The 23564-nt window shown below is 42.0% G+C and overlaps 2 protein-coding genes across 4 annotated transcripts in view; one reads left to right on the top strand and one right to left on the bottom strand.

Moving 5' to 3' along the window:
- CAPN2 (calpain 2) overlaps positions 1–1818 on the top strand; it is a 31608-nt gene extending 29790 nt beyond the window's left edge. The window contains exons 20-21 of the mRNA XM_083605144.1: positions 135–193; positions 1513–1818. Coding sequence (XP_083461270.1) covers positions 135–193; positions 1513–1536 — 83 coding nt within the window. The 3' untranslated portion in view covers positions 1537–1818. The remainder of the gene's footprint in view (positions 1–134; positions 194–1512) is intronic.
- Positions 1819–3396: 1578 nt separating this feature from the next.
- Positions 3397–23564, bottom strand: part of TP53BP2 (tumor protein p53 binding protein 2) — a 61101-nt gene continuing 40933 nt past the window's right edge. For all 3 annotated transcript variants that reach the window (XM_083604905.1, XM_083604906.1, XM_083604907.1), the window contains exons 7-18: positions 22490–22671; positions 21972–22136; positions 21357–21594; positions 19364–19492; positions 18427–18581; positions 16404–16887; positions 14579–15357; positions 11609–11746; positions 11266–11399; positions 10342–10508; positions 8920–9119; positions 3397–4199 (exon numbers count right to left, since the gene is read on the bottom strand). In XM_083604905.1, the coding sequence (XP_083461031.1) occupies positions 4158–4199; positions 8920–9119; positions 10342–10508; positions 11266–11399; positions 11609–11746; positions 14579–15357; positions 16404–16887; positions 18427–18581; positions 19364–19492; positions 21357–21594; positions 21972–22136; positions 22490–22671 (2813 nt within the window). In that variant the 3' untranslated portion in view covers positions 3397–4157. The remainder of the gene's footprint in view (positions 4200–8919; positions 9120–10341; positions 10509–11265; positions 11400–11608; positions 11747–14578; positions 15358–16403; positions 16888–18426; positions 18582–19363; positions 19493–21356; positions 21595–21971; positions 22137–22489; positions 22672–23564) is intronic.

The raw sequence follows: 23564 nt of genomic DNA, 5'->3' as shown, positions 1-23564 counted from the left end.
GATGATGATGATGAACTTGCAGCTTTCACCCTTATTTCTCATGCTGAAACCTTTCACTGCTGCTTTGTCTTTTCTGGGAAGCCTCCACTTTGTTATTAATACTCTGCTCTTCTTTCTCTCTCCTCTCTATGCAGAGATATTTAAGAAACTGGATACTGAGAAAACAGGAACGATACAGATGAATCTTGTCACTGTAAGTTATTCCTCCTATCAAGATCCAAAAGCAGAATTCTAGCAGAGGCTAGAGTCACTTCAGAGGAAGAACTACAAAGCTTTTGTTTGTAGTTTGCAATCTAGATATGTACTGTATTTGGCATACAGGCTAGACATTAGATACTTTTTATTTCTTTTTTACCAAATTTCCAGGAACATCCAGCAGAGAGGAACACATTTTTACCCAGAGCTAATGATCACTTGGAAAGAAAGTGATGTTTGTGTTCTCAAAAGCACAGGGCAGTAGATTTTGCACAAGGTTTAAGATTTTCCTGCAACTATTGAACTGCTGGTTCAATATAATCAGGGGCATGAACAGGCACCAATGAGCCTTGGGCCAGGGTACACACTCCTTCAACCTCGTTTTGCATACAGAACACCCTTGCAGGTTTGAAGTGATGTATGAAGCACTAACACACCATCACCCTTGGTCAGATGTATGTAGAATAAGTACACTGGTGGAATTTGTGTACTGCTGCTTTATATGTACTTGCTCCTGAAACATATAATGTGGCAGATGAAAAATGGTGCCCCTGCATCTCTGAAGACAAAAGCACGTGAACTGGCTTTTACAAGCGCTACCTGTTTGTACTTCTGCAGATGCACCAAGGGAAAAACAATCCGGGACTTCAGCTGACTCACACAGGCAGAAACAGCAGTAGATAGCTTACATGCAAACGTTCTCCATCTTGCATTTTCCCTTTGATCATATGGAAGCAGTATGTGAACATACATGGACCAGATACATAAAATTACTGAGTCCATTGCAGAGCTGCCTCAGCCAAATTTAATGCTTTCTCTGTGTCTGAACAAGCAACCTAATGGCAGAAGTCACTCATATGCTGGCAGATTTGCAGCTCATTTATTAATCATTTTAGGGGTGCAGTAGTACATTTCCTACTCCTGATATATTTTTCATTATCCACTATATCTGGGAGCAGGCTAACAATTCCAAAACTGTGTGTGAACTGAGCAACATGTAGCCTTTTGGCAGGATAACACCACAGCCAGTGTCATCTGATATATTATAAAGTTAGCAGTCCTCATTACATAGGAATAAAACACCAAGAGGGATTAGTGTTCATTCTTTTCTTTCATTCTTTCATTCTCAGAAGCGAAGCTGCCAACAACTTCTTCTATAGAGTGAATTTCACTTCCTCTTTTAGCCTCAAGTGCTTTTTGTGGATAGATAACTTCCTTTTACGAAACACATACTAAATTTGGTCTAGCTTCACGGAATATATTCCAAGAGGGCGGAGGGACACTTGTTTGTAACATGTTTTTCTTTCTGTCCCATAGTGGGTGTGTTTTACTATCATATGAAGAAGCCATGAGCCTCAGCTGAAGATTCTCCTAGGAACGTGAACATCAATCCAAGACCAAAATGGAGCGTTAAAAGAAAAAAGCTATTGCATATCTTATATTTATGAATGAAGCTGCTAAGCAAGAGAAGAATACTGAAAAAGCAAAACGAGCACACCGTGGAAGTTACTTACCTTGGTAGCTTCTGTAGACAAGCTTTTAACTTTTTATGTAATTCTATTTTATTTGCTTGAGCTAATTTGCTTAAGTTTGCTAATTTCAAGAAGTTAGTTTTAAATGAAAGCTGATGAGTAGCGGTCTTCTTTTAAATGGCAACATGGAGCATTCGTCATTCAGCCTACAATTATTCAGAATTATAAGAACCTAAACATCTGAAGATGCATCCTCAAGATGCTGAGTAATAAACTTACACCATCAACTTCACTTTCCAAGCCCAAGTACAGTATTTAAGAATGCTACTTGAACTAATCAACTAAAATCAGTTTCGTGCCAAATATTACAAGCATTATACCAACCTTTAGTTTTCACCAGATGATATTTAAATCCCAAACTTTTTCTAAAAAGAAAATGTGGAATGATGGTTCTTAAGTGAAGTAACAATATTCTTGGTTTGATCAGCAAGACATCTTCATAGCTTTAATGAAATCAATAAGTCTGCACTTGATCACCATGAGCAAATTTGCTACCAGTTGGATCTATATCAGCAGCCATTCAGAAAATCATCATAATAAAATGTATGCTTCCCTTATGCATACTACAACTAAATGAACTATTGACTGAAAGATGCTTACATTCCCCTAATACATGGGAATTTTAAAAGGTAATTATAAAGTCCACTAGCAACATTTAAACTGCTGAGAATTGTGTAAATTCCTTAGGATTACATAGCATCAAGGTGTCTACTGCTGTAATGTGTAGACAATGATAAATCAGCCATTTCAGAAAAGTATGGTGCATGATATTTTCAAGATTGGATAGCGTTCTTACAAATGCTAGAGGGTTCACACATCACATACCAAGGCAAAGGCCATATCCAAGGTATGGATTTACAGAGGGCAGCTGACCTGTTCAATTTGCTGTTAATCCAATGTGTTGTTCCGCTAACAAAATTGTTAACACGCCACAATCAGTTTTGAAAAGACATGCAAGAACGTGTTTGGTTTTCCAATTTGTAAATCAAATAATTTCTAAAGTAATTTGTGCTCCAGAAGAGAAACTCACTTTAAAAATGCAATGTACACGCACAGATCTCTCCTCAATCTGCAGGCATGCCAAGATTTAAGCAGAAGCAGCAGGAAGAAAACTTTCTGGGTAAGATCATATGACTAGCAAGCCTTCCAAAAACCTGGTTTCTTTTACTGGGTAATTAACTGTGCACTTTTGAACACCAAGAAGAAGTAGAAGTTTGCTAAACAAGACTGAGGAGTCAGCACAATACCCTCACAGCCTATATAACACCCGAGTGAAAAGCTATCAAGAGGCCATCAATATTGTAGTTATCGAGTCCTGAAGCTTGGAAGATCATCATTCAAGCAGGCAGGTTATTGCCAATACAAGTAAACAATTTTGATACAAGGGGTTTTCTTTGTAAACATATTAAAAAAAATCTCAACGTTAGCAGTGTAAACTAATCAATTTGGGATAAACCAACATGGCTTAGATACGAGGCGCAGTGCAATTTATAGAAATTGCAGGTCAGAGAGAACATCTTCCAAACCTAATAACCACAGAATGCTGACTATATAAAGGAGTCATGAACTGTTGTCTCTCTTTCATGTGCCCCTGTCAGCACATGGAGGGCAGCTCAATGACAGAAGCCTTGTGAAGCAGAGTGTTAAAAGCTGACACCAGACAAATTGGTATTTCTGAAGCAAAAATTTAATCACAGTTAAGAATAAAAAGATAGTTATAACAAAATTTGTGAGATGTAGAGTACACAGGTTTTCTATATCGAACGCTCAAGTTACAAAACACAGACAAGATTTATTTTAAAAAACACTATAGAAACTACATTACTTGCAGTATAACACATTTCAAATACTTTGGAAATCCTAAAATGCTACTGCCCTTGAAAGTTATTGCTCAAAACTGAATTTAGGTTCCTTATTTATTAAGATGCATTATGTCATTTTCACACCATTAACTCGGCTACTAAAATACATTCCGTAAGCAGAATGTTCATTATTTGTTTCTGTACGAAAAGCTTAGTTAACTTGCACTGGGCCCTTTTTTAGAGAAGGGAACCAGAGGAGCAAGAGAACAACTGTCTAGATGAGCAATGATTGGTTCTTGCTGGTACATTAGCATTACGGGGGGTGGAGGGGAGCCACCTGCAGAGGCAAAAAGGGCAGTGACTGACCAAGAGGGCTTATTTTACCTAAATGGAGCTAAATCCATTTGCTTGAAAGTCGCATTCCAGATTGGGGAATGTCTCCCGCCACTTGTGAATGCACTCTATCCTTCATCTGTTTTCAAAGCACACTCAGTATTGCTTTCATATCACACTGTAAATAGAAATGTCTCCCGAGATTGGCGCAAACCCACAAAGAATGCATTCTCTTCCGTAAGAAGGATAAACTCGTCCTGTGGCTGGTACTTCATAAAATCGGTTCAAAATGTTTTCACGCCAAGCTTCTTTGCCTTGGCTTAATCCTTGGGTAGAGCTGGGGAGGGAGAAAGAGAATAAAATAAGCAATTCAAGGTACATAAGACGTGCTTAATAAATCCTGAATACAGGTGACTCTCAACTTATGTTGGGGTTACATTCCAGGGATAGCACACAAAGCCAACATCACATAGAGTCAAAACACATGGAGCTCAATGGTGGGTGGGGTTGCCAAAGTCTTTTCCCCAACAAACGCTTCCCAACCCCTTTTTATTTCTCATTGCCAAGCACATAAAGATGAATGCATACAAGTTAAATGCACGTTAACTCGTGAGTTACCTGTATGAAAAGGAATAGATCAGCAGGATCTGTGCCTATTTTACTGTGCAATTTATATTTTGTAAAAACACATACGTTGCCATAGCAATTCCTACTGAAGCCGACAAAACTGATCTACCAATTCACTTTTTTAAAATTGCTGCCAACTCCAGGGAACCTTCACATTCTACAGGTCTGCATCAATTGCTAGCAGCAGCCAAGTGGGTATGAATGGCAGAAGCAATGCTTCAGATTAGGGTGGTCCAACACACAACTCAAGGCCTGTGTCTACATCTTAGGCCTGCTACCTCTCGACCACCTTCTTTAGTGGCAGAGGGAAGAGAAGGGAGCAGCTGGGCTTGGCAGCGCTCCTGGCTATTTATATTCCTCCACAGGAGGAGGGAGAGGGAAATCCTCTTTGCTGCAGGGCTGCCTACCAAAAAAGTTGCTGTACTGACTTTTGAAACTACTCTGAATGGAACAGGGTGGCAGGTACAAGGGGAGGCAACATGCATTCTCCCACGGCCACCTTGGTCTTTGCCCACTTTCTTATTTCTTGCAGGGAGTGGGTGTTAGTTTGCCATGTGCAAGCCTCTTTACGTAGCAGGGCTTGCCCTTCCCTTAAAAAAATTCTTTATTAAACCACCTCAAGGCAGGAAGTGCTCTGCTAGTGGGAAACAAAGAACTGCATACCCTTTTCTTGGTTATGCACTCCTCCTCTTCTTGACCCTGTGTTCTGGGCAGAGATCTGCCTTCTTGTACTCTGCAAAGCACTATGAGTACTGACAATAAATAGTTAGACAGTGGTACCTCGGGTTACATACTCTTCAGGTTACAGACTCCGCTAACCCAGAAATAGTACCTCGGGTTAAGAACTTTGCTTCAGGATGAGAACAGAAATCGTGCTCCGGCGGCGCAGCAGCAGCAGCGGAAGACCCCATTAGCTAAAGTGGTGCTTCAGGTTAAGAACAGTTTCAGGTTCTCCAGGTTAAGAATGGACCTCTGGAACAAATTAAGCACTTAACCCGAGGTAGCACTGTACATCAAGTTCTCTTGCACACAGTCCCTTTTATTTCATTTGGACCACCTTGGAGCCAATTGATCCAAGTGGGGTTAAACAGTCTGTGCTAACAACAATGAACAGTATTCAAATAACGTGTCCCTTCAGCACAAGGATTGACATTTGCACAGCCAAATTTCCCACATGCGTGCCGCCCCAAATCTGTTCCGGGCAGTTGGAGAAACCCCTAAAACAGAGGGGAAGGGTATACTGCAGAAGAGCAAATCCTGTGCTGACAGGATGTGTAAGTTAGATGCTGCCCAAAATTGGCTGTTTACCCCCCTGTTTTGGTCCTTAGTACATGGGACAGACTCCTTGACCACACTCAGAAGTGCACAATTTTGGGTTGCCTTAGGAGCTAAGCACTTCATCTGCAGAGAATCTGGGAGTCTGGAGTATGTTTTTGCCTTGTGACAGGTTTTTGTAAAAGGTGATGTCTTTGACAGAAGTCCAAAGGGAAATTTAAGAAACCACATCTCCTTTGCTTTCCCCCATATTCTCCATGCAGAAAAAAAGTTTCTTCCTCAGAAGCTGAGGTCTGCTGAAACCACAGGAGAAACGCCACAGGCAAAACCAATTAGCTGCAATTACCTTTTACCCTCCATTTGCAGAGAAGGGCATTTCCAGGCATGTCTATTAAGTTGCTCTGATTGTAGGGCATGCTTACCTGGACTCCGGAAATGTGTATCAGCATCAAATGAGAAAGCAGTTATGAGAAAGCCCAAGAAGATACAATAAAACTGCTACCCTCCTGTTGGCTAAGTATCTTGAAGTGAATGTCACTCAACATCTCAAGAATATCAATCATTTCATGGAAATGGCTAGAGCATTACACTAAGAATTCTCAACAGTGAGTGGAAGCACTAAAGCAAAGCTGACATTCAAATACCAAACTAGTTTAATATCTTGGAGCTCTACCACAGGAACCAAAATGTTACAGGGTTGGGCTGGGAGTAGCAAATGTATTGTGATCTCAGACCAAAATCCCACACCTTAATGCTGTGATGGACAAGTAGCTTGGCTGGCAAGCCCTCTAAGGGCAGATCATGTGCTAACTGTAAGACCCGAAAACTTAGCGGCACACGATTGGTACAGCCTGGCAGTTCCACTTATCTGCAGAGATCTTAAGCGAAGTGTTTTGAGACTTTTAGCCCTGGACAATCATTCTAGAAGCATAAACTGATACAACAGCAAGAGACTCATTTGCAGCCAGTTTCAGCCAAGACATTAACAGCTGTCAACCACTGCTTTAGTAGACGGTGCATTAAAATGGGCATAACCCACTTCAAATTTTAAAGCTCGTTTGGTTTTTTGCAGGGGTTCCTTGTGCTTTACTTTGTTTTGGTCTATTGCTATAGCACAGAAAACAGCAGTGCTGCTATGCAGAGATGTATTAACAGGAGGGCAAACTGGGCAGCTCCCCAGGGCAGCCAATGGGGACAGGCAGCAACAAGCGTTCTGAGGCACTGTGGGGATTAAGAGGAATTTTGCTTTTTGCTGGCATAGAAAATGGAATAAATCTGTATGAGGAGAAGGAGGTAGTGGTGATGATGGTGAACAGAATCCCCATCCGATTGGCTGGTTGGTGGTGCTTTTCTGGCCAATGAGCATGCAATAGGGCAGTCTGGACAGGCTGACATGTGAGCTCCAGTCTCCTTGCCATGTTTGGTTTATTTTACTTTGAGTCCCCCCATTGCCACCATTAAGATATATAGATTCTAGGGTGGTAGGATCTCCTTCCTTGCCCTGAACCGGGGAGAGCAAAAGGCTGCAATCAGCAGTGTGGGGATGACTGGTGGACTGGCTTGGATGTGAGCGAGATGCCTGGGCAGCAGCTAGTGAAGAGACAGCCACAGAATCAGTAGGCAGCCCTGCAATATACAGCAAACCTTCCCTCACCTGAGCCTTCTCCCTCACCTGTCTTAGCATGGAGAAAAATGGTGGGAGCAGCAGGTCTCTTCTGCCCAGGGGCAACACTGCTATAAATACACCCCTACTTCAATGGCCTTCATCCAGCAGCCATAATTCATTATTACGACGCTTTATGGAGTGTTTGCTTCCCTAATCTAGCAATAACCTCATAAAACAGTATTACAGGATAATTTCTAACTCTTGATGTGACAGTCAACGCTAAAAGTAGCAGATCACTGTCCGATGTGAAAAAGGCATACTGAATTATTAAATTATCAATCTGTAATGAGGCAAAAGGCTTAACCAGGGAGGACTATGGGTTGGAAAAACAAAAATGTCAAAATATTTAATAAAAATACTAACATGTTATCTGCACAATATTAGAAAGAGTCGTTTGAAGGGGGGGAAATAGTGTTTGAAGACTGTTCTCAAGAGTTCTAAAGATACGTTTGGTGCAAGTCATTTTAAGCACAGATAAGCACCAGCAGAGCAATATTTCTGACAAATACAAGGATGAGAAGAGATTCAGTTTATAAAGCTGATTTTGAAAGAACAAGGATTCCAATCCTTCAAAGCTGGCTTTTGAAAATGTTCAGGTTTGTGAACACATGAATTATCTGTTTTGAGGATGTAGCACCGCCAGGAATCAAATATCAATCAGCTGAAACCAAGACAAGTTAAGACCCTACCAGCACTGACGGATTATCTGCCAGACCAGCGATACTAGACATGTATAAAAAGATTAACAAAGAGAGGACTTAGAAATAAAGTGATGCCAAAGTCCATCTGCTACTGTTTTACTGTATTGTGGAGGCACAGAATGATATAAATGGAAAATATAGTCCAAAGAGATTTGCCACATTGCTGCAAGGGCAGCAAATTGAAGAAAAGAAAAGAAAAGAAAGAAAAGGTAAGGTAAGAAAAGAACTCAAAACACAGTTCTCCCTGTAAAGAATGACTTGTAACTTGATATGAAACTTTTACTTGTCCTCAAAATGATTAGAAAATACAAGGAAGCCACTTTTTTAAAAAAAACAAAACAAAAACCCGTATAAACACACAAGCAAAACTCTCCTCAATCTGCAAGCATGCCAAGATTTAAGCAGAAGAAGCAGGAAGGAAACTTTCTAGGTAAGATCACATGACTAGGAAGCCTTCCAAAAGCCCTGTTTCTTTTACTGGCTAATTACAGAGCACTTTTGCACCACAAGAAGAAATAGACATTTGCTCAAAAAGATTGAGAAGTATACCCTCAGCCTATAACACCCTAGTGAAAAGATATCAAGAGTCCATCAATATTGAAGTTACGAAGTCCTGTAGCTTGGAAGATCATAATTCAAGTGTGTTGCTGCCATTATGGGATACATCCTAACCTACTTCACAGGGTTATTATGTGGATACAAACAGAGGCAGGCGAGTTATAAAGCCAAATGGTGCAAGTAATGGTTATAAATGCTTTGCAATGCTTCTGATGCTACTGTTTACTTACCCCAAGTAAATTACGTGGCACATATCCTTCTTTGTCGTTTAGCTGTGCCCACCACCACTCTATTTCTTCTTCATCTTCCCGGCGAAGAACCATCATGCAGTCTCCTCCTTTCATGGACAGTTCATCATCGTTCTGAGCTTCATAATCCCAGAGAGCATACACAACTCCTTTGTTCATTATTCCCATTTTCTCTTGCACTCCTGCAATGCAGAAAGAGAGTACTAAGCAACTGATTCGTAACAAAACATTTCTTCATTTTAATACTCCAATAGGGACACGGGTGGCGCTGTGGGTAAAACCTCAGCGCTTAGGACTTGCCGATCGCATGGTCGGCAGTTTGAATCCCCGCAGCGGGGTGAGCTCCCGTCGTTCGGTCCCAGCTCCTGCCCACCTAGCAGTTCAAAAGCACCCTTAAGTGCAAGTAGATAAATAGGTACCGCTTTATAGCGGGAAGGTAAACGGCGTTTCCGTGTGCTGCTCTGGTGCCGGTTCGCCAGAGCAGCTTTGTCACGCTGGCCACGTGACCCGGAAGCGTCTGCGGACAGCGCTGGCTCCCGGCCTCTAGAGTGAGATGAGCGCACAACCCTAGAGTCTGTCAAGACTGGCCCGTATGGGCAGGGGTACCTTTTTTTATGGGAACTGCAGTTTGCTGTGGTCTTTCCATTAACTGTAAACAGAGGTAAGACCATTCTAATCTTTGTGCTAGTTGTAAACCTAATAGAGCTTTTCCAAAAGGCTGTAGGGAGTTCCCAACTAATTAATGGAGCAATACACTAACTAGAAAGAAACACAAAGTGTGGAGGGGGAAAAAAATCTCCTATCTGGAAAGCTTGTGAAAAGACTTCCTAAAACAGCAACAATTAGCACACCATCTGTGTTGCTATTGCTTCTACAAAGTAAAAAATTGTGTCCAAAAACTGTCCAAAGTAAACGCAGTAACCTTAAAAAAATAAAGAAAAGACCAATAATTGTTTTCCATGGAGAAGTTATGAGAAAACAAAAGAGGACCAAATAATGTTTTGTTTTGTTTTTAACCAACTAAGGTTATATTTGGTAAACTACATTACTAGAGGCCAGGGACTTGACATGCTTGATTGATCCAGAAATCGTAACAGAAGCAATCCTTATTCTTTGGCTTCTAAACCCATGGAGGAAAACCACATAAAAGCAATTCCAGATTAGTGGGAATCTGGAGAAAGGACTTTTCTGTTGTGATGTCCACTATTATGGAACGTTCTCCATAAGAAAAAAGAAAAAAGCCATGCACCTACTTTGGAATGCTTTCACCAACAGTAGGAAGATCCCTCTGTTTATCTTGACCTTCCCTAAGCCAGTCAACTCCACAGCTGAGTATAGATTTGAACCCTGGTCTCCGCGGTTCTAATCCAACAGTCTTAACTGGAACGCCACACTAGTACATACCATAAAGAAACTGGGAGCACTGTGTGTAGCCTTCTTCCATTTCTTCACACTTGTCTGCCGCAGTCTGCAGGTCACTGTAGGTTGTGGCAAAAACAGCAGCACCCGATTCCACTAAGAATTTGCACACTTGGACGTTATTGCAAGATGCTGCACAGTGCAGTGGGGTCCTGGGGATTGCAAGGAGGAAGCAAAAGTGACAGAATGTTCTGACTGCCTTCAACTATTAAAATGTGAAAAATAGGGAAATTAAAGCTTGGTGGCGGGGGAGGAATTCCTGATTCTTAGGACAGCTCAGTGTTATATATATTGACAGGCAGAGGCTCTCCAGGGCTTCAAATACGGCTCTCTCTCTCAGCCCTACCTGGAGATGCAAGAGATTGAGCCTTGAACCTTCAGCATGCAAAACAGATGCTCTACCAATGATCTTCATCACTTCCTCTTACCAACAACTACTTCAAATGTCCAAAATGGGCACCCACTTTCACACATTCATTCTATAATATCCAATTTCAACTTGAAAAGACACACTTTTGCCATCTATAATCCCAAACGTCCCTTCAGTGTTTCCCCAAACTTGGGTCTCCAGCTGTTTTTGGACTACAACTCCCATCAGCCCTGGCTATCAAGACCAGCAGTCAGGGCTGATGGGAATTGCAGTCTGAAAAAACAGCTGAAGACCCAAGAGTTGGGGAAACACTGGTTTAGACAGAAGACAAAAGTCTGACCCAGAGCTTCATTCCAGAGCTGTTCAGACCACCAACTATTCTGTCCGACTGGTACCCACTCCTCCCCTCCAGGAAACGGAACAAAAAACACAAGAAAAGCAGCAATATTAGTGGGATTGTCATATCTGAATGCTAACCTGAACAGCGTAAGAACCGTCAGATTGGAATGCTCTGTTAAGAAGCCAAAAATTGTCCTTACCATCCATCACTATCTGCAGCATTTACGTTGACACCAAACTGGACCAGGAATTTCACGATCTCTGTATGGCCAGCACACACAGCATTGTGAAGTGCAGTGATGCCCTCATCATTGGGCAAGCTGGGATCTTCAACCTGTAGAGAGAGAAAAAGAGACACTGGGTGCTAAGTTTAAGATTTCCATTAATCCCAGTGCCTTTTCATACATCCCAGTTTGTTGGTGTAACTCTACTACCATCTGAAAGTGTTCAAATGTGGAGCTCTCCTATACCGTTTCTTGAATGGCTGTAACCAAGAATTCATGCAGCTTTAGCCCTCAATATGGGGAAACATGGAATTCATACCTCGTAGATGATCCGCTGAACAAGGTCAAATTCTCCTTCAAGAGAGGAATCAAGAAGCAAAGCAAGGGGGTTGAATTTCACTCGCATTCCATGGGCAATCCTGTCTGAGCCAACTTTGCGCAAATTGGTCCTCTTGCCCTGGAGAGGAAAAGACGGCAAAATAGTTTGTAGGGACTTTTTGCAATGGGGGGAAAAATGCAAAATGATTAAAAACTGATACAATTAGCACAATTCCATCTCCTTGGGAATCTAAAAGCTTTGATTTACAATAAACAATAGTAGTATTGTGCTGAAAATCTCAATTTGATAAAAAGAAACGCCTCAATTGGATAAAAAGAAGTTTGCATACTCCACCCTCAGAAATATTTCTCAAATGTAACCATTGTTCTCAGTAAACCACGTCCAAACAGTGCTCCTAGAGTCCTAGACACAAGCAGTTTCGAGAAAGGGAGGAGCACAGCAATGTGAACAATAGGGAGTCGCTGCCATAATCATAGAATTGTAGACCTGGAAGGGACCATGAGGGTCATCTAGTCCAACCCCCTGCAAATGAAGGAATCTTTTGCCCAATGTGGGGCTTGAACCCACAAGCCTGAGATGAGGAGTCTCATGCTCTACTAACCGATATATCCCAGATTATGGCCGGAATGAGGAAAGCAGAAGCAAGGTACAAAGGGTGCCGAGAAGAAGCAGAGGGATAAAGATGTGAATACACACATCAAACGAAGACAAATAAAAAGTTACCATGTATGTTTTTCTTTGGCCACAGGGAGTTTGCCATATTCATCAAAATGTCTTTTAGTTTGAAGGGGTGGGGGCAAGAAGAATGACTGTGGTTTGAGGTGGAAAGGGAAGAGTCAAGGGATCCATTTAGACGATGGGTAGGCAACCTAAGGCCCGGGGGCTGGATCCGGCCCAATCGCCTTCTAAATCCGGCCCACAGATGGTCCGGGAATCAGCGTGCTTTTACATGAGTAGAATGTGTCCTTTTATTTAAAATGCATCTCTTGGTTATTTGTGGGGCATAGGAATTCATTCATATTTTTTTTCAAAATATAGTCCAGCCTCCCACAAGGTCTGAGGGACAGTGGACCGGCCCCCTGCTGAAAAAGTTTGCTGACCCCTGATTTAGACCCTGTGCCCATTGGGACCTGGCTGCCGGAAATACAGCTCAGATCCTGCCACGCTATCACAGAACCAAAAAGTTGGAAGGGACTCAGGATTTCTGTGTTCAGTACTTATTTCGTAACCAAATATCCCCAGCTGGTTGAGAAGCAGCAATAAACACTATTCAGAGGCATATGTAAATTTTATTAAATGTCAGGATAAAAAAGAACCATGTTTATTTTTGTTCAATTCACACCACAGGAGAGAGGAGGGTGACTCTTCTCTTCCTTGCAGAATCTACTTTCTTGCAAAAACTGGTGTGTGTGTGTTTAAGTACACAATTAATACCAGTCAATACCAACGTTGCTAGACTGGGGTTACTTATTAACATAATGCTGGCACAGCTCAAATAGCAGTTCCAAGGGGCAGTTATATCCAGTCCCAAAACATGCTAGATGATTTAAAGCAGCAGGGCAAAAACTGTGGGAGGAATGAATGTTGAAGCTGGCCCAAAAGTGTGGGAGATGCCAAGTGGGGTAAAAAAGAAGAAACGGAGACTTGTGTATAAGCACGACGCACACAGACAGGATATGTGACAAAGGCACATTGTGTGAAAAGGGTGGGGCAACAGCTGCCAATGAGCACTGCATGTGCCACCAGAATACATTACAAATCTGACATCAGCGCATAGTGAAAAGGGAGGAGGACGTGACTCACAATGTCGTCTTCTCTTCAACTACTCTAGAATCAACAGAATGCCAAACTTTGAAACATCCTAATGGTTAGAATTCCAACAACCCATGCCTCATTTCACAAGATACTAGTTGCACAGGCAACTAACTCAAAACTGGCACAAAGCGAAACACGTTCTGGGAGTGCATTATTAATGTCCAGTATGTCCAGGCCCTGGTAACAAACTAGCCCTGACTATGAAAACTGTGTAGCAAGGTGGAATTTGGAGATCTTTCCCCTCTATTCCAAACTAATGGTCTATGACAGGGGTCAGCAAACTTTTTCAGCAGGGGGCCGGGTCCACTGTCCTTCAGACCTTGTGGGGGGCCGGACTATATGGGGAGGGGGGAGAACGAATTCCTATGCCCCACAAATAACCCAAAGATGCATTTTAAATAAAAGGACACATTCTACTCATGTAAAAACATGCTGATTCCAGGACCGTCCGCAGGCCGGATATAGAAGGCGATTGGGCCAGATCCAGTCCCCAAGCCTTAGTTTGCCTACCCATGGTCTATAACAAATTTTTGTGCTTCAACCTCCTTGTAACACATGAAGGGACGCCATTAACAAGACTATACCAGAACAAATCTCAAACAGAACATAGTCAAATATTCAGCCAATGAGACAGAGGTGGCAAAAATAATTGCGGGATGCAGGAGCAAATAAGGTTCTGAGGGAGCAAACGGTATTGCCATGTGCAAGCTGGCAAGAAAAGGGGCAGGAATGAAGAAGCTCATTTGCATGCTTTCAGGTTTTCACCTTTACTATTCCCTAGTAGTTTGCATTTCCAACAAAATGATCCAGAAACATCACTGAGGATATCCAATATTATTAACCTAGCACCTGCTTCAAGAGGAGATGCTACATAAACCAGCTTCTACCGAGGATGTATCAAAGAATCACAATTAAAACTTGTTCTGTAATAAGAAGAGCAATTCACTAGACACATCTTTCCCTTACTTGAGTTGGAACAGGGCTTCCACCAAATGAAATTAAAAGATAATGCATCACAGCAATGTGTGGTGGGCAATCATCAGACCTGTGTCATGTGGTCTACAGAGAAGCGTCACAATATACCACCTCAGTGTTAATTGCCTAAAACGACCAAGACAAACTGTTTTTACTTACAGGTGGCAAAGAGAACTGCCCCGTGACTTCGGGAGGTTGCATGCTGAACGAGTCCTCTCCCAAACTCTCTGGTTCTCCTGAAGGGTAGGGAGGTGGTGGGTAGGGCGGGTACTCCTCCATGTACATGTCTATGGGCAAGGGAATGTCCAGACTCGGTTCTTCCATTTCAGGCGGAGCGAGGGCGACGTCGTCAGAAATCCCCTCAGGAACGCTCTCTAGGCCTGACGGAGGAAGAGGCCCTGCGTTCTGGTCGGCATTTGGCGTTTCTGCCTCTTCTGCAATAGTTGGCTCAGGTGAAGGAGGAACTACCTCTTTGGCCACTTCTGTGCTTAAATAAGGGTTTGGGATTTCCGCCGAGTTTTCAGCGGCAGCTACGGAAGTTTGCTTCGATGGGTAGGATGGGGCAGAGATAGTCTCCATAGCAGCCAGAGTTGTTCTCTGGTACAAGAGCTTTTGAATATTGGGGCCATTAGGACCCTCTGGCTCAGTAATAGAGCTACGCTTCTTCAGTGGTCTTGGGGCGTTGGATAGCTTCTTCCGAAGGGCTTCCAGATCTGCATCACTTTGATTTCTGTAAGGATTTGACAAGAAAGGCAACAGCTTTGTTGGGCTGAGTGGACGAGGAATACGCTCCGTTTCATTATTTTCACTGGCTGAAGCTGTAGTCTCCATTTCAGGTTCTGGACTGCCTGGCTTGCCTTGAGTAGTTGAATAAATATTCTCAGCCTGCTGCTGTTGATTTGGGGGACCGGCTCCAGCAATAACTGGCTTTCCATACACTGAGGAACAGATCAGAAAAGGGAAGCCATAAATAGTTTGGCAGCAAGAACAGGGAAATGCAAAACCTACGAGCACAAACATTACACAGGTGAGACTTTTCAACATGAGACTTATCAGCACAAATCCAGCGTGTTTGTATCAAAATTGCTAATATGACCAAAAAGTTTTTCATATAAATATGATTAAAAGCATGTAGAAGTAGGGGACCTGCAACAAAAATATGGTGCTCTCCCAGCCTAAGTATTGTACTCTGAGGCATCACTATTTGGTCAGTCCTTAACCTAGCACTGGCCAACAGCGTTCCAATTCCAGCTGGAGTCGTGTTAGGCCTAAAGAGAAGCAATGTAACACTATAGAACACTACAGAGTACTATAGAATGCTCTTTGACAGAGGCTCAAAAGGCAGGAATCCCTGAATCTGAGCAATACAAGTGTAGGAAGGGCAGTTATTTCTCCCCCACTGAGCTACACGGCAGAGTTCTAGGAGAAACGGGGGTCACTCAGATCTGCACCTGACAGCACACATCTTTCAAACAAACAAAAAAACCACCCCCACTTGAGTATTAAGAGGGAATGACATTTTTTATTTTATATTGTGTAATCAATATGAAATGAAAAGCAACACATCAATACTGATTACTTCATTGTAGCAGAATGAACATATATGAAAGCGCCATAAGTTATTTATAAAGTTTAATTTGGACATTTTATTTGTATAGTTATTGGGGAGGGGGAGTAAATCCTTCAGGAAGGAAATGTTACGTTACCACTTTACTAGCTTTCCATATTGATCTTCCCAGGAGCTTAAGCACCACTAACTTGTTCTAGATCCCACCGAAAATATGAGCAAACTGGTGTAACTAGAACAAGTTATTTAAAGACATACTGGCTCTTTGAATTCTCACTTGGGTTCGCAGTGACTTCTCATCCTGTGGCCTCTTCCTCCCCCCCCCCCGCCCCCCGCCCAACACCCCTTTAGAGAATCTAAGTTTCCTCGGTAATGTAGGACATGCTTTGGAAAAGCAAAGTGAAACCAAATGCTCACCACTTGGAAAATGGGGTCCTCTGGTCTGTGCCCTTGTCAGGGCACTCTGCACTGCCTGTTGAAAGTTCTTCCCAGGAGTCTGCTGCTTTGTGTACATGCTGTAGATTGAACTTGCGGCAACCGTCTGCGGCTTTCGGAAAGGTGGCGGGGGAGCCTCTTTGGCTGGCTGAGGGGTGAAAGGCCTCACAGCTGCCGCAGGAGGACTCTCTTGTTTGAGAAGAGTCAGGTCCGGATTAGCAGGAAGGCCACTTGGAGACACGCAGATCTTTTGCTGGGCCTGCTGAGATGCTGGTGGAGTTAGCTGGGTTGGTGACTTCTGCTTGTTTCCTGCAGCAGCAATTGTCAGAGGCAGCTTCTGGATATTACCATCAGGCTTAACATCTGGAGAAGGCAGCTGACCAGCTTGGCCAAAGTAAGGTAAGTTTATCTGTTTTGGTTTGGTGGGAACAGGTGGCGGCACTTTTGCCACATTTTTAGTGCCAGTCTGTAAGAGAAAACAATTGTCAGGAAAATAGAAAATCTATTCTAAGAGTGATGGGGTCAAAGGAGAAGCCAAACTGCTGTAGAACAGCAAATCAAAGACACACGAGTTTGCATGGGTGGCGCTGTGGTCTAAACCACTGAGCCTAGGGCCTGCCGATCAGGAGGTCGGCGGTTCGAATCCCCGCAACAGAGTGAGCTCCCGTTGTTCGGTCCCAGCTCCTGCCCACCTAGCAGTTCGAAAGCACGTCAAGTGCAAGTAGATAAATAGGTACCGCTCCGGCGGGAAGGTAAACGGCATTTCCGTGCGTTGCTCTGGCTTCGCCAGAAGCGGCTTAGTCATGCTAGAAGCGGCTTAGTCATGCTGGCCACATGACCTGGAAACTGTCTGCGGACAAACGCCAGCTCCCTCGGCCTATAGAGCGAAATGAGCGCACAACCCCAGAGTCGTCTGAGACTGGACCTAACTGTCAGGAGTAACTTTACCTTTACTTACGCCAAGTTATTACTACCTCCTTTTTTATTTTTAAATTTTTATTGGAATTTTATTTACAACACAAGCCCCCCACCCCCAATATACAAATCCACCTTCGTTAAACGTGAACATAACATACAACAATACAAACAACAAAATAAAAGACTTCCTTTCTGTATCTGGCCTCCTTATTTACTTCTTATAAACTGTTTCCTTTATGAATAATTATTAAGATTACCAACTTCTAATCCTGAACATGAATTGTATAGCTTAAGAAGGTACACTTTCACAGTATAACTTTCCCATTTCCAATATAACTTTTGATAACTTTCCAATTATTTCTCAGTTCTGAAGTTGGTAGCAGATATGTAAGAGGCAGCATCTGACATCGGCTCCACCCAAAGACTAAAATGAGATGCACGAAATCGCCATCAGGGAAGATCTTTTAGCAAATGTCCAGGGCCTTAATGAACAGTAAAAAAACCAAAAAAAAACCCAGGAGCAACCCCCCTCAAATGACATGCTTCCTTTTGAAGCAGGTCAGATAACACACTGCCTGGAGAACTGTGTTATGGGGTATTTGTTAATTAAAATAAATGCACGTTGCCATAAAAAGTGATACACCCGGTGAAGACTATTAAGTCCAGAGACTAAAATTACCTAACTGCACTACTGGGGTTCTCTCATATTTCTACAATCTTCTTATAAATATTTACTTTCCCTCCCTTGCCCTTGTAGACAGGTGGTACCATTTCCCTTCTCAATCATGTAAGGAACCGCCAGCCTGTAAAGGAGCCTTTTTTGTTGTTGTTATCAATCCTAGTTTTTACAGGTTGAGAACAGAAGGGAGTGGTTATTACATGCCCAAAAAACCCACTGAATCTTTGGCTCATCTAAAATCAAGTTTTTAATTATGCCCAGCAGACCATACTAGCTAACAAGAGACTGAGACATTTGGCATAAATTCATGACCGCTGTTCACAGTAGCACATGGATTTAGAGACTTCTCAAGCATGCTTGGAGAGCACATTCAGACTGCAACTCAAAAGGCACTATACGTCCAAATACCTGGCCGTCTCGCAGGAGGTCTTCGCTGCTCTGGTTTTTTCTCAGTGTACCTGTTGTAGGCACTCCAACAGCTCCATTGGAGTCAACAGAATCAAACATGGAAAAGGGGCGTACTTTTTTCTCCCTTTCTCTAAGAGGAACATCTCCCTCACCAACTAAAAAGACAAAAGGAAGGTCAGATTTGAAGTAAGCATTTGTAATACTTTTGAAAAAACTAAAACCTTTTTTTTTAAAAAAGCACACTTCTCAGCTAAAAAGATTCTGCATGAAGTAACGCTTGTCTTCTCATAAGAAATGGACCGGGTGTGTGTCACGTAATAATATCAGCCACGAATAAAGCAGACCAGTTGGAAGCCAATGCCATCTGTGCAAGCAGCCCTGTTACAACTTTAAGGGTCAAAACATTAAGCTGAAGAGGGATCAACAGAGAACTGTCACAGCTCCATTAGGAAATTAGGTTAACCATTCCACCACCTGAGCTACTGAAATGAAGAGAAGCATCTGAGCTGACTCATGGGTAGGCAAACTAAGGCCCGGATCTGGCCCAATCGCCTTCTAAATCTGGTCCGCGGACACTCTAGAATCAGCGTGTTTTTACGTGAGTAGAATGCGTCCTTTTATTTAAAATGCATCTCTGGGTTATTCGTGGGGCATAGGAATTTATTTATTTATTTATTTTTCAAAATATAGTCCGGGCCCCCCACAAAGTCTGAGGAACAGTGGACCAGCCCCCTGCTGAAAAAGTTTACTGACCCCTGGACTAAGCACACCAGCAAGATTCTGGGAGAGAGAAGCCACCCCAAGCCAGAATAAGAGCAAACAACCCTTGTGACAGGCAGTTAACCATCTTTAAAGTACACTATGTAACATTAGGGTTACAAAGATATACTCTGCTTATTTTGGAAAGAGGCAGAAACACCCATAAAAACGGACCTACCTTGCACTTCATTGCTACTGTTGGCTTTGGTCACCACGGAAGTTAGCCCTTGGCTGATAACATGGCCAGCGCTCGCATTATTCCAGTCACTGATAGCGAGTGGAGGTTTTGCACCAGCAGGTGTAGTACCTGGAGTAAAAGGAAACAGAGAAAATAAGGAGAAGGAAAATGGGGGGACGGGACCCCTTCTCCGGAATACAAGGCACACTACACATACATGCACATTATCTCTTCATCCAGGCAAGCGAGAGGCATTATCACATATCAATGACCCATTCTACCCAGGCAGAAGCACTCAAGGAGCCAGAAATAGGTGTGGCTGGAGACATGTTTCACTGGACCTATTAGCTTTTGCCCATTTGTTAATTATGGTTACAGTATTAAATTATTAGCACAATTTGAGTTAGCATTTCCCCCAGAAACAGTGACAGTAGAGGAAAATAAATAATTCACCAAAGGGAATTCTAGTTCAAGAACAGAAGAATCACGTTTACGTTCTACATATAAAAGATATAGACTGAGCTTAGCTGACCCTGACAAATCAGGATTCTCTGGTGTTAACTGGACTCTGCTGCTGAAAGGAGTGTCATTATTAGAAGCAATTCAGGCACAGCGGTGTACAATCAGGGGATTATTTCCAATAGCCAAAGAACTGTGAAAACACCAAGGACTACACTGATTGTGAGGTCTGGTAAGCATTGCACAGCTTGTAGGGATACTGCCCACAAGAACCCAGATAAAAGAATTAACTTACAGAAATGGAAACTCGGTTTACATATTGGTAAGCACAACTTGCTTTTAAAAATCAGTACAAATTCATAACAAGAACTCTGTTGATAACTGATATTTATAATCGGCTATCAACAAATCTGGCGCCTCCATATGATCTCTTACTTTCTGAAGCAGCAGCTGTAGCCTTTATATGAAAATGCATTGTGTTACGACACTCAGTAGCTATCTATCATCCTTGTAACAATAACTAAGTGAAAGTTGTAATTCCTTTTTTCTTGCAGATGGAGAAGGCTAAAACAGGCTTAATTCACTGAAGGCCACTCACATGAATTCATAGATAGAGAGGAAGGTGAATTAAATCTCCCCTAATGCAAGCCTAACATTCACAAATCTCACAGGCTTAATCACAAGGCTGTTTTCACAGAACACTTAGCACTGCTTGAGCAAATGGACTACTGAGAGAGAGGCAGGGAAAGAATGCACAATTTAAAATTAATGCATCCTATTTCTATGCTATAATTAAAATATGTAACTTTAAAACTAGGATAAAACACCAAACAGCTCAAGCTCACCAAAAATAAGATTTCCAAGACATGTATGGTCTTCTTTTAACAGTTGTACATATTGAGACATGAGTATTTTGTACAACTTTCATAAGCACTTCACAAAAAATAGGTTCTCAAAGTGTTTTTAATAGCAAGATTGAAATCCCTAAACACTCTTGCTCACTGATGACAAAACAAAAATACCATACAAAGAAGAATTAACTATACAGTGCCTCTTCTTCTGGATAACCAACTTCTAATATTTACAATTTACAAATACAGCATTATCCAATAAAATCCTTATTTTCAGGATTATGCTTAAACACTAATGCCAGAAACATGGGATATTGCCATATGATATCAATGGAACTAATGCTGAGATAAAAAAAATCTTCTTGAGCAGTGAGAGTTTTGAATATAAGTCTAAATGATCACTGTTTAGGATTTACAATCTCATTTATTCTTGAAACTACCACATAGAATGAACTGCCCCTCACCTAGTTAAGGTGATTAGAGGAAACAGAGAGAGAAAAGATTAGTTACTTCCAGAAAAATGTTCCTTTCAAACAGTTAAATTAAACATAGATGGCAAATCGCTATACTTAGCAAGTTCTGCATCAGAAGGATTAAAAAAATATGGACCAGGCGACAACAGGAAATACCAACACACTTTGCATTAATAAAAACCGGAAGAAAATAATAATATATATAGTTACCTCCAGGAGCTTTCACTTGTGAAAGATTCCCAGCTCTCATGTTTGGGAGAGTCTGCGTTTTCAATGGACCATCAGGGGCTTGCAAGGCTGAAGTCCCATCAGGGTAGACTGGTTTGACTAAAAGTTCATTCCTTGAGGCAATGCGTGGCATGGTGGAAGACTGGATGTAAGGACCAACAGCTGCCACTCGACTTGGAGTAGATACCACTGGCTGTGGCTGATTCCCATCTGGAGACACCTACACAAGATGCATCAAGATTTAAGACATAATTAAGCAATCCATACAATCCATCTTTTGGGGAATCCCTCCCCTGCCGGGAACACACACACACACACACACACACACACACACACACACACACACGATAGGCTCTGTATACACAATATATTTTCTTTCGTGGAATGAAAGCACTAAAGGTGTGGGAACCGCTCTTCCCTTTATAAAGGACTAAATAGGTTAATGCTAATGTATTATTTAAAGCGGTTTTCATGCTACAATGAAAATGTTAGGGATATGGCAGACACAAAGCTTCTCAGCAACTTCTCACCAAATACTTTAGTGTTAAGAGTAGCATTTTTGTGGGGGTGGGGGGTTGGGGGGTGCCTGGCACTCACCGGGACATTCTCCTTTTGCTGCAGCGCAGCCTTCTTCTTCCACAGCCGTTCCCTCAGCTCATTAACACGCTTATCCATAACTGCCACCTCTGAGTTGCGTTTGTTTAAAGAGTCCCTCTGTTGCTGCAGCTTGGCATTCTGCTCCTGGTTCAGTTTGTTCCTCAGCTGAATGCATTCAGGAGGGGAAATTAGGAATGCAAAATAAATAACTTCCAGGGTGGTTGCTGTGATGCACGAAACAATTTTTTTTTTTTAATTTTTAAAAAAGCACAAGTTCTGAAAGGGTAGGAGAACGCATGGACGTTCTGGGTGGGCTTTGCTTCTGTACACAAGTGCGTCAGGTAGACAATAATCAACACTGAGAATAATACAGAAGACACAAACTATGCTGACTGTTAAGCAGGTTGGACAATTCTGGCTTTGTCAGATACAAGAGGTGAAAGCAAATTCCTTCGCAAGGCAATGTGTGACCTGCCCGCCTCCCTTACTCCAGGTCTGTAGAGCAGTCTTGCGGTTACCTGAAGCTCCTTGTACAGTCGGTCAAGCTCAGCGACAGCTGACTGGTTGTCATGGTAACCATCAATCCGGCCATTCTTCAGCATCTCCAACTGCCTAGTAAGTTCCTCTACCTTTGACACAGCCAGTACCAGCTCTCGTTGTTTTTGCTGGAACAAACTGTTCATCTGCTCAATCTCCTCCACTGTAGAGGAAGAAGACAGAACACAATGGCTGTTGCTGAGAGATGACCAAATGTTGGCTGCTTCCAAGGCAGCTGCTAATGGGGCAGATATGACCAGAAGCTCAAAGAAGGTTACACCAATCAGAAGCTAGACAGCTGATCAAGCTATCAAGTTATCAGCTTCAGAATTTATATAGTTTATTTATCAGAAGAAAGGTCTTCTGGACATTATTTTTTCATCAAAAAAAAAATCACTCTTTTTTTTGGGGGGGGGGGGGAGAAGACAGGTAGATGTGCATTATTTAAGCCCTGAACAAATTTGAGATTTTGTTCTAGGATCTGAAGATAGTTAACCACCGGGTAGTGCCACACAGAGTTTGAATTGAAGCAATTTTCTGCTAGGTAAGGGAGCTATAAAATGATATTGGACTGTATGCCTCTGGATTCATTTACAGTACACTTTTTGCTGCATTGAAACAGCCTGGGGAGGAACAAGAAAAATTCAGAGTTGGGAAGATACACTTGCAAAATGTACCATATCAAAGCAAGGGAGAATATCAGTATCAATATTATTTGTCTGTTTATTGAAATATTTATCATCTTCACTTTCAAAAATTTTATCAAGGTGGCTTACTACATACAAATATAATAAAATCAGTCAAAGTATCAATAAAAATGTCATTTAAAAACACCGAGAAAACATCAGTGGATACTGGTTGGTTAAAAAGTGTTTTTTAATTGTTTCTATTTTTCTGTTTTTTCTTTCTTTTTCTTTTTCTTTTTTTCTTTTTTCTTATTGTGATGTGTTGTATTGTTTTTGCTTAATTTGGTGTTTTCTCTTTTTTTCTTTTTGTAACCTTCAAAACTTTAATAAATATTACTTTAAAAAATAAAAAATGGAAATCACACTGAAC

The sequence above is a fragment of the Podarcis filfolensis genome (assembly GCF_964270895.1).
Source record: "Podarcis filfolensis genome assembly, chromosome: 3".
NCBI lineage: Eukaryota > Metazoa > Chordata > Lepidosauria > Squamata > Lacertidae > Podarcis > Podarcis filfolensis.
This window is presented reverse-complemented; position numbering and strand designations above follow the sequence as displayed.